The sequence below is a fragment of the Gracilinanus agilis genome, chromosome 3 (genome assembly GCF_016433145.1).
Source record: "Gracilinanus agilis isolate LMUSP501 chromosome 3, AgileGrace, whole genome shotgun sequence".
In the NCBI taxonomy this organism is placed as follows: Eukaryota; Metazoa; Chordata; class Mammalia; order Didelphimorphia; family Didelphidae; genus Gracilinanus; species Gracilinanus agilis.
This window is the reverse complement of record NC_058132.1, coordinates 343,907,654-343,919,734: the sequence shown is the minus strand read 5'-3', so window position 1 is coordinate 343,919,734 and position 12,081 is coordinate 343,907,654. Positions and strand designations below refer to the sequence as shown.

At 35.6% G+C, this 12,081-nt stretch overlaps 1 protein-coding gene across 3 annotated transcripts in view; it reads left to right on the top strand.

The window, feature by feature from the left end:
- Positions 1-12,081, top strand: part of STXBP5L (syntaxin binding protein 5L) — a 437,905-nt gene that overhangs the window by 207,026 nt on the left and 218,798 nt on the right. For all 3 annotated transcript variants that reach the window (XM_044670068.1, XM_044670069.1, XM_044670067.1), the window contains exon 6: positions 484-547. In XM_044670068.1, the coding sequence (XP_044526003.1) occupies positions 484-547 (64 nt within the window). The remainder of the gene's footprint in view (positions 1-483; positions 548-12,081) is intronic.

The following is a 12,081-nucleotide window of genomic DNA, read 5'->3' as shown; positions in this document are numbered from 1 at the left end:
CAGTACTCTTTTATCTACTAAACCACTTACCTGCCAATTTGATAGGACCTGCCAAAATTTACTGTCTACTGCCATGGTCTTGGTGCCCCAAGAATCACCTCTTTCCTATTATTGTAAATTGTGGAGGATCTCTGTAGATAAGAAAAAGGAACCAGCATATTTTATATGCACAAATGATTGAGCATTTATGTCAAAGAAAATAAAATTTGTAGTATCCATCTTTATAATGGAGTTGGATCAAGTTCATATTCAGTATTATAGGTATAAGGCTTTCTGTTTTTTGGATTTAAGATTCTTCCAATTTTGTACCCACATGTACTAAGGTATTGATAAAGATTAACAGGGAAGATTGCTAAACTCAAGTGCATTTTGGGTTGTGATATAGCATTTTAGATATTTATTTTAATATAATACTTTTAGTTTCCCTCTGTACATAGTATTTCTTTTTATTAAAAAAATGCAATATCTTGATTTGTTTTTCAGATCCACAAAGACTCACCCAGGTCCAGTTGTACATTTAAGTGATAGTCCAAGGGATGAAGGGAAAGTGAGTACAATAATAGCAACCATGCCATAAAGTTTTGGTGTTTTCGTTTTCCTCAATTCCTAAAAAAATTTTGGCCACTTAAAATAATGTTAGCTGCAAATGAAGTCTCTGATTTCCATCAGGGCAAAAACAAATGTTCACATCTAGAATTTTTGTGAAGCTATTTGTGACACCTGTCACCCAGCACCAAAGGACATTCTGGGGTGGCTGCCAGGCTCCTTTTGCCTCTGTCCTGGGATCTCAGAATAACTGACTGACACCACTTGGCCTTACTCCTTTTTGAGTGGTATCACCTTCTCATGTTATTTTAGAGGGTATGTCAGTGTCATCCAATCAAATCTCACTCATTTATTTTGCTCTTCTCCCTCTGGCTCCTCTTTTCATTATATCCTTGGTTGTGTCCCTTAATTCAAGGTCATTTACAAAGATATACACGTGGAAAAGGCATTAATCAAAATGGTAACAGTAAATTAAACAAGTTAATGATATCAGTGTGCCTAGTGTAGAACTTTCCAAATTACAATCCCCCATTCAGCCCTGATCTAATCTCCCTAGATAGCAGGAAAGGAAAAATCCAGAAGTTCATTTCTCAATTCAACCCCTAGGTAATAACTGAGAAAAAGGATTTTTTTTTTGCCACTGAATTGGCTGATAATTGGGTCTACACTATTGAATATGTTAAAGGCTGAATCTCCTGATTACTGATGCCAGGACAAATAGAATAGGAAGCTGCTGGGTTCAGATATTTTTACTTTCTAGGATCTTGCTAGGCCATAAATTCATTCCTCTAAATTATCCACTCAGAAGGGAGGTATATTATCTAAAGTCTATGCCCATGTTACAAAGCCTAACAGTCAAATGAATGAATGAATAACTTTTATCTAGGACTTGTGAGGTGTAAAGCACTGTGCTAAGCACTGGAAATACAAACAGAAAAGAAAGACAGATCTTGCTATCAAGGAGCTCACAATTTAATGGGGGGAGGGAACATATATGAAAGGTTTCAGTTGTGAGCTAAATAGAAAGCTTACAGTGGTCCTTGGAATGCAGCTGCCAACCAGACGGCAATGCTTCTTTTTAAATATAATTTCCATCCATAAAATCATATGAGTTTTTTATGTTGACCCATTCAACAGGGCCAAGGACTTTGGGGATAAGAATTTTCATTTCTGAGTCTTCAGTACCTGTGACTCTAGCATCTTCAGAGTCAGTTGCTAAGATGCATCCCCATAGGATTTACTTCTCAAGATAATGGCGCATTACTGTAATCACGTCTTTGGGGTCAAGATATAGAATTGTCTCCTTCAAGATCTAAGGGAGATGGTAGTCAAGATGGTAGTGGTGGTTTGTCTTGCCTGGCACATGCTGCCTATTCATTCTCTCTGTCTCTTTCTTCTCTTTTTGTCTCTCCTCTCTGCTTTTCTCTCCCTCTCCTTCTCCTTTTCTCTCCTTTCTTTACAGAAACTGCTTCCCTATGGGATGGCTGGGCTAGAGGTTCTGGGGGGGAGTGGAGGTGGTGGTGATGCCACACCAGGGTTCTCTTGCTGATTTGTTTGTTGATGGTGCAGTTGCTCAGCAATTGTTGATGTCGGTGACCAAAGTGGGCCCTTTTTTTGTAATGATTTCTCCCCTCAGTGATGGCTTCAGGAGCTGAGCTGGAAACAAGTTGTTTGAGGTGGGGCATTGCTATTAATCATGGTGCAGGTAGTGGTGATCTTTGACTTCCCTGGCTCCTCTTGCTTTCCGTCAGTCTGTTGGGGTGCTTGCTGCATCACAAGCTGGCGTCCATGTTGACTAGGGGAATGATGTAGTCATAGGTGCCATTAAGTCCGAAATTCTTTGTCCATCTTTTCCCTTCTAAACTTGGCACCATCCACTGTCATATAGGGAACTAATTTTGCTCTCTTTATAGGTGTAGTGAAGCCTGCAACGTAGATAAGACAAATTATTTTATGCCAGAGCATCTTGGTTTTGGCAGCCCTATTCTATAATACTCATATGGAACTCAATTTATGCCCACTAACTACAAAGTAAGGTAATGAATTTTGGGAGAATAAGAAAGAGAAATAAGATTTGGTTTTTATTCTCATGGAGCCTGCAAACTAGTAGCAGTAGATTACCCATATGCAAAATCCTCTAATACAAAGTAGAGAATGATAAATGAAAGGAAGGAGGCTGTGTGATGTAACAAAAAGAGGGCAGAACTGGGAGTCAAATCTTTGAATCTTCTCTGGGTATTGATTTCCTTATCTATAGAGTGAGAGACTTCATATCAGGTTATCTCTAACATCTCTCCCAGCTCTAAGTCCCTTAGATGTTTCGAGATTCATTCGAATAATGAAAACAAAGTATAGTCAAGATCCAAGGAGATTATTTTTTTCCTAAGGTCAAGGTTTAGAGGTTTGATAAGACTTCATAGAGGAAATAACATTCATAGAGAGAATTAAATGATGAATGGGATTTCACTAAGGTAAATTATTAAGGGTTGGGGAAGTTAGAGGAAGAGTAGAGCATTCCATGCCAAAGGAATTTATGGATAAAGGCATAGAGGTAATATAGTATTTGTAATGAGGATGATAAATAGTCTGTTTTGGTTTAAGCATAGAGATAAGAAGTACAAGATAAGATGAAGCTAGATTATAAAGTGCTCTTGACAACTAGGCCTGGGATTAGGTTTATTTTTAGTAGATATTGGGAAGCCATCGAGAAAATGAATATTGCCAGAGCAGGTAGCTGGCCCAAGGGATAGAGAATCAGGCCTGAAGATGATGGGTCCTAGGCTCAAATCTGGTCACAGATACTTCCTAGCCGTGTGACCCTAAGCAAGTCATTTAAGTCCCATTGCTAACTCCTAACCACTCTTCTGCCGAAATACAATATTTCGTATTGATTCTAAGACAGAAGGTAAGGGAAAGAAAGGAAGAAAGAAAGAAAATTAATGATACGATCATAGATATATGGAAGATTAATATGGTAGCTCTATGAAATAGAGCTAAAGAGGTTAGATTCCAGAGATATCCAGGGAAGTGACAAGGAAGACCTATACCACTGTGATAGCAATTAGAAAACGGAAAAATGGAGACATCATGATTCAGAGCAAAGATACAAGAGGAATTTTTATTAATTCATTCAACAAGCATTATTAAGTACCTACAATATACCAGGCACTATGCTAAGAACTAGGATACAGAAAAAAAAACAAAACAATAGTACTGTCCTTAAAGGATATGACATTTAGTGGGGGAAGATAAATATACACAAATAAATAAATATACACCAAATAGGCATTCTCTCTCTCTCTCTCTCTCTCTCTCTCTCTCTCTCTCTCTCTCTCTCTCTCTCTCTCTCTTTCAATATAAATTTATTTGGGAGAGGAGAGAGAAGCAGGAGAGACTAGGACCTGGGAACTCAGGAAAGGACTCAAGTAAGAGATGGAACCTGAGCTGAATTTGGAGAATATTCAGGATTCTAAGAGTGTGGAAGTGAAGAGGTGAATATGTGTCAGGCATGGTGTCTGGGGCAGGGGTAAGGGGTGGTCAATCACTGACCAAGCATATATTAAGTGCTTACTCTATGATGGGCATAATGCTAAGTGCTGAGGACATAGAAAAAGGCAAAAACAGACCCTTCCTTAAAGGAGAAAAGGTTCTAATGGGAGAGACAACATGGTTAGACACAAGATATAGATAAGGTAGATGAAAATAATTGGAAAAAGGAAACAGTAGCTGGAAGGACAGAGTCTTCTACAAAGAGTGGGATTTGAATGGAGTCTTGAAGAAAGTCAGGATAACCAGGAAGTGGAGGTGAGAAGGTAAGCATTCTCCAAGGACAGTTCATATAAAGACTCAAAGACAGGAGATAAAATGTCATGTAGGAGAAATCTAACTGTGTGGCTCTGGGCAAGTCATTTAATCCCGTTTGCCTAGCCCTTACCCTTCCATCTTAAGAGTTATTACTTAGAAAGTAGAGGTTAAAAAAAAAAAAGAATGGGAGATTGGATTCTAATACATCATAGAAAAGGAAAGGAACAGGGAAGGTGAATGGAATAAAAATAGCATTTCTTTGCTTTAAAATTTTTTCATAACAGATTTCTACATAGTTTTCCAAAGTGATATGATCCATATTGTCTCCCTTCCTTTTTCCCTGCTCCCTCCTGAAGCTGACAAGCAATTCAATCTGGGCTGTATATGTATTACTATGCAAAACATATTTCCATATTATTCATTTTTGTAAGCGAATAATCTTATAAAACACAAATCCCAAAACATGTATGCAAATAAACAAGTGATGAATCATATGTTTTCATCTGCATTTCTACTTCAACAATTCTTTCTCTGGAAGTGGATACCATTTTTTCCCCAGAAGTCCTCAGATTTGTCCTTTATTAAAAACAGCATTTCTTTGAAAGGAGTATTACAAATAATGTAATTGAAATTGAAAGTATAAGTGAAGTAGAGATAGGAAGAGTCAGCACTGAGTACTGCAATCTTATCTGAAAGAGTGAAGAAAGGGGATAGATGAAGGGATGATTTAAAAGAAGGAGACAAATATAGAAATCTAATAGAAAGAAAATCTGATCCTCAAATTTGATATTTGTAAACATAAATGTGAATGGATTTGATTTTCCAAATAAAAAGAGAATGGAGGAATGAATAAAAATAAAACATCAAATCTATTTGTTGCATACATGAAACATATGTAAAACATATAAACAGATACAGATTTAAATGAGATAATAAGAAATTTATTATTATTCAGACAACTTAAAGAGACTTAATCATTATGTGACCTGAGACAGATCATTTAACTTCTACTTCAGTTTCATCATCTTTAAAATGGGAGTCACAATAGGACTGACCTCATAGGGTTGCTATACTAATTACATTAGAAAATATTTCTAAAGCACATTGCAAACCTCAGAATTCTATGGAAATACCTTTTCTATGCAACCAGATGGTACAATAGATAGTATACTTTGAATGGAGTCAGGAGATAGGAGTTTGAATCCAACTGTGTGACACTGGGCAAGTCATTTAACCTCTATCTGCCTCAGTTCCCTAAACTTTAAAATGATGATGATGATGATGATGATGATGATGATGATGATGATGATGATAACAACAACAAGTCTCACAGGGTTGTTGTAAGAATTAAAATGAGATAATATTTATAATGTATAGTATCTGTGTCTTGTTAGATGTTTAATATTCATTCCCTTCTCTTCCCACCCCCATAACATCATTGACTATAATGATTTTAAAGGAAACAAAAATTAATAATGTCAAGGGAACAAATGGGCAAATTATATTATGTTTAAAAGCTATATAGACAATGAAAAATATTCTTAAATATCAATATAGATCTGTAATCTATCAATTAGGGTGTTTGTGTTAAAAATGAAAATCACAACACTTCCATGCCTATGCTTCCTGTGTGACTCTTCTATGGCTGTCAGCAAGAGGATGATGTGTATCAATCCCTGTGGAGCCAAATTTTATGATCTATAGGATTGTTCCTATTATAGAAGAATGAAAAACAGCCTTCAGAACTATGACATTAACTGAGATTCCTTATGATATCAGAGCCTCTTGAGATGGAAAACTCTGTAGATACTAAGAATTCATTCTAAGAAATAACAGGCAAAGGGACAAATTAAAGAATGTAATTTTTAAAAATATACCTATTTCTTTGAGCCTTTAGGCCCATGATCTTATTAACATAAGTATTTCCTACAAACTATCTAAACATTCTATCCTGTGAAATTCTTATCCATGTCTTAAAGTGAATTAGTTTTATCCTTAAATATCTTTAGAATGATTCAGCTTAATAGAATATCTACTCAAGCATTCTGGAAACCTATTATTTACTCAATGAAGATCATTGTTTTATGAGGTGATATTGCTCATATTCTTCTTCTACCATACTCCTCCACAAGCTTTTATAACTTTTTTTTAGCATTTATAACACTTAAAAAAAATTTCCAACTGATTTTGCCTATGGCTGCATGTCTCTATTTGTCAGTAAGATCAAGTGTTTACTAGCTAAAGCAATCTCTTTATTTTTTTAACCTTTGTTCCAATTGACTTACATTGGTTAAAACTCCTTAGAAAATAGTACTAATCTATATTGATATCTGTACTTTTATACATTTCCCACTTTTTTATATCAATAGGTTGATTAAATATCAGATGGTAACCATTTTAATTGCATGTCATATCTTATTTTTTAATTATTGGTATTAATTTGATCTTTGTTTTTACAAATTTGGTGATTTTTAAAACAGAAACAGGTAATTTAGAAATGATTCTCACTTAGGAACAAATAGTTTCCTTTCTGTTGAGATGTACTCAGTTTCTTTTTTGTGTTGTTACTTGGTGCTCTCTATGTTTAGCTCCCCCTACTTTTCTTCTTGAAGAAATTATTCGTGATATATAGGCTTAACTCACAGATCTTCAGGCTCTTTCAGTTCTTAATCATGAACCATATTTTCTGTCTTTTTGTCCACTTTTGCAGTGACTTTAGTCACTGAGAAGTAGAATATATGTTGATTCAGAAGGTCCTAACAGGTTCTTTGTAGAATTTATTCACCTTTTGCTATGGGTGCAGTTATCTGCATTGATCTGTGCCTCTAGTATGTCTCAGACTCTGTACTTTAAAAGTTTGCACCAAGGTCTTTCTCTTTATGCTCAACCTGAACACTGCTAGAAAAGATGACTAAATAATTCTTGTTACCTTTTGAATGTATGATATATAACTTTTTTTTAACCCTTAACTTCTGTGTATTGGCTCCTAGGTGGAAGAGTGGTAAGGGTGGGCAATGGGGGTCAAGTGACTTGCCCAGGGTCACACAGCTGGGAAGTGTCTGAGGCCAGATTTGAACCTAGGACCTCCCATCTCTAGGCCTGACTCTCAATCCACTGAGCTACCCAGCTGCCCCAATATATAACTTCTTTATTTGACTCTTCAAAGAGATGTGAGGCCATTCTTCCATTTACTTACAACTTCCTATTGTCTTCTGACTTTATTTAATTCCCAAGAAAATATGGTTCTAGCATTGTTTCTATAGTTTAGTTCTGTGCACAGAAGATGGATTAAAAAAAAATTTTTTTTTACAAGAAGGCTATTAAAAGTGGAATGATCTGAGAAAATTCTCTAATTAAAAATGAATAAAAGTTGGTAAAGCTGAGAAATCGTTGGCTTCCCCTGTGTGATGTATTTTGTTTCTTTCTTGGATTACTTTCTTCAATAGTAAATAGGACTAGGATTTCAAAATTATAAAACTAAAATGTGAACTTAGAAATTGGCTAGCATATGACAAATTAGCACCATAGCACCAAAATAATACCATAGTCCTACCCTTTGTTGGACTTCTTTTAAAAATCCTTCTATTGTCAACCACCCCCAGCCTTTTCATAGAACAAAGAGATTTACAAGGGAAATATAATTTTTTAGATTTATCAGATACAAAGAGCTCTGCAAAAAAAAAACCAACAAACAACAACAAAAACTTAGGACAAATATACTCATATGTGAAGATATGTAATGTTGATCATCATTCATAGTAGGCTAGGTTTTCCTGAATATGGGTTCTTTTGAGAGCTTATTTGCTGGATTTTTGCTCAGAGTAACACTGAGAAAATTACCCCTGGAATGATATAAAAATAGCTAAAGAAGTTGGCACTCCTCACTATATAGAACAGGCAGTATATCATATTACTTTCAGGATCAAAAATTAAATCCTTTCTTTGGCTTTTAAAACCCTTTATAACTTGGTCTCTTTATTTTTTTATTTTATTTATAAACATATTTTATTTCACCAATTATATGTAATAACAAATTTCCCATATAACTTTTCCAAAGTTATATGAACCAGATTTTCTCCTTCCCACACCCTTCCTGGAGTGGGCAAGCAATTTGATCTGGGTAATTCATGTATTATCGTATAAAAATATTTCCATATTGATCATTTTTATAAGAGAATAATCATGTAAAACTAAAACCCCTAAACAAAAACTCAAACTAAAGTGAAAAATAACAGGCTTTGATCTGCATTCTAACTCCAACTGTACAACCTGGTCTCTTTCGACCTTTTCTGTCTTCTTACAGTTTATTCTCTTCCATTTATATTCTAGGATCCAACAACATTACTCCTCCCGTTATTCCTCACATGTAATACTCAAACTTCTGACTGTACCTTTATATTGACTATCCCCTATACCTAGAATGTTCTCTCTTTTCTCCTCCTCTTCTTGACTTTCCTAGTAGACTCAATTCAAATTCCACTTTCTGTTCTTGGTTCTCCCTTTCCAACTTCTCTCAACTGATAATATTTTCCTCCTGAGATTACCTTCCATTTACACTGTGCATATCTTGTATGCACATAGGTTTTTACATGTTGTCTTTCTCATTAAAAAGTGAGCTCCTCAAGGGTTGGTATTATGTGTTTCCTTTCTTTGTATTCCCAAAACCTATTAGCAGAATGTACATAGAACACAAAGAGTACATAGTAACTGCTTTTTGACTGATATAAAGTACTGGATTTCCCTCCAGAAATTTTAGTTTCTAGTTGCATTTCTACCTCAGTCTATCCTTGGGCAAATCACTTAATATTTGTCAGGCTCAATTTCCTTATCTAAAAAAAGTTAAGTATTATGCTAGATGATCTCTAATGCCCTTTGGGGTTCCTTTTAATTTCTAAGTCTTTACTGATGTACACATAGGTCTTACTGGAAAGGCAAGATTTCCACTTTAGCTAATGATCACCGAGTGCTAGAGGGGGAGGTATATGGCTACAATATGGCAAATTAGCACCATAAAACCTCTATTCTTTTTCAGTGGCTCTCTTGGAAAGGTCTGAAGGTCTTCCCCTTCAAAGAATTAATGATTCTCCACAAAGACCATCTACCAATTTTTAAACTCCACTACTAACATGTTAAAAAAAAAACCCAAATTTTAATAATATTTAGCAATGTATGTTTATTCAGATATAGTTGTATCTTAATTATAGAAGACAACATCTCTGTTAAATAAATCAGCTGGTGCACAATGTTTTTAATTTTCAAACAATTTATTTTATGTCAGCAGTATATTAATAGATAGGATAGAGAATCTGAATTACGTGGAATTAAGCATTGTAATGTAATGTAATGTAAAATGAAATTCACCTTACATAACCAAATAGTAGTTCATTAATGCATTTCAGCCTTAATTCAGTTTGCATTCCAGATTACTCTCCAAAATTTTTGTATTAATTCACAACTCCACCAAGAGTGTATCTGTCCCAGTTTTCCTTTATCCCCTCCAACATTTATCATTTTCCTCTTTGGTCATGTTAGCCAATCTAATAAGTGTGAGGTACTATCACAGAGTCATTTTAATTTGCATTTCTCTAATCAAAGTGATTTGGAGTATTTTTTTCATATAACTATAGATATTTCTTCTTTTCCTAAGAAGTGCCCTCTCATATTCTTTGATCTCTTATCAATTGAGAAATAACTTGTATTCTTAATAATTTGAGGCAGTTCACTATATATTTGAGAAATGAGACCTTTGTCAAAAACACTATAAAATTTTTTTCCAGTTTATTGTTTGCCTTCTAATCTTAGTTGCATTGGTTTTGTTAGTACAAAACCTTTTTTAATTTAATGTAATCAAAATGATCAGTTTTACATCTTATAATGTTCTCTATGTCTTGTTTGTTCATAAATTTTTCCCTTATCTTTGGATCTGACAGGTAAACTATTCTGTATTCTCCTAATTTGTTTATGGTATCACCCATTATTTCTAGATCATATATCCATTTTGATTTATCTTCGTATATGGTGTGTGATGTTGGTCTATGCCTGGCTTTTACCATACTGTTTTCCAGTTTTTCCAGCAGTTTTTGTCAAGTAGGTGAGTTTTTCTCCCAAAAGCTTGGGTTTAGGGATTTTATCAGATTCTCTTAGTATGGTAATTTCCTATTGTTTGTTGATTACCTAATCTATTCCATTGATCTGCTCTCTATTTCTTAGCTAGTACCTGATTGTTTTGATGATTGCTGCTTTATAAGTTTGAGACCTGATGTGGCAAGCTACTTTCCTTTATACTTTTTTTTTAAACCTTTGTACTTCGGTGTATTGTCTCATAGGTGGAAGATTGGTAAGGGTGGGCAATGGGGGTCAAGTGACTTGCCCAGGGTCACACAGCTGGGAAGTGGCTGAGGCCGGGTTTGAACCTAGGACCTCCTGTCTCTGGGCCTGACTCTCACTCCACTGAGCTACCCAGCTGCCCCCTCCTTTATACTTTTTAAAATTGATTCCCTGGATATTCTTAATCTTTTGTTCTTCCAGATGAATTTTGTTATTATTTTTTCTAGTTCTATAAATTTTTGGTAATTGGTTTGGTATGGTATGGAATTAGTAAGTTAGGTAGAATTGGCATATTTTTATTATATTGACTTGGCCTATCCACTAGCAATTATTTCTCCACTTGTTTAGATCTATCTTATTTGTGTGAGAAATGCTTTATAGCTGTGTTCATATATTTCCTGGCTTTGCTTGTCAGGTAGACTCTGAAGTATTTTATATTGTTTGCAGTTATTTTAAATGGAATTTCTCTATCTTTTGCTGAAGAACTTTGTTGGTTATGTAATGGAGGGTTACCAGGGATGTTAACTATTACTATTTGTGGATTCATACTGGGGTGAGAGAGACAGGAATGACAGATGAACAGGACCCAACAAGGTAGGGAGACCAAGTTTAACTACTAGGAGGTTACAGATACTGGAAATGGCAGTTAGGCTCCAACAGTCACTCAGCCCACCTAGGCAAGGGCCTATGGAACCAGTAGGCAAAAGGCAAAGGTTTAAAACAGGTTTTAATCAGGGACTACAAGATAAAGGATGGGAATTGGGATTCTACACTAACAAGCTAAGGGCAAACCACAGGGACAGGGGAAGGACTTGACTACACTAAACTAAGACCTAAGCATAACAGGGCCCAGGGAAAAGCAGGACAGGAGTGAGTATCCTCACAGCAGTAGTGTTCAGCCTCACTCAAGTGATGTATCTGCTCCTCCCAGACCACCAGCTGCACTCTTCCAGGTGGGTAGATTCTGGGAGCTGACGCAGCCCAAGTTGACCAGCAACTCAGGTTGGGATTTAGCAGTCTCTACCAAAATCTCCCACAAGTAGGTGACGGTCTTTCCACAAAATCTGGTGTCTCCTAGTTATCAATTGCTGCTTGCCCCAACCACCATGGAGTCTCTCTCAGTGAGCAAGAAAACACACTTCCTGCTTCATTCCATCTTGGAATTCTCCAGCCCTTCCTGCTAGGTCCAACACTAATACTAAATTAATAATAAGTAAATAATCCTCACAACAGTTATATGTAGAAATGCTGATGATTTATGTGGGTACCATTTATATCTTGTAATTTTGCTAAATTTATTGTTTCAACTGTTTAATTGATTCTCTAGAACAGTGATGGGCAAACTTTTTAAAGAGGGGGCCAAAGGAAAAGGAATGCTCATCTGTCAGTTTGTTTCTAAGGCAA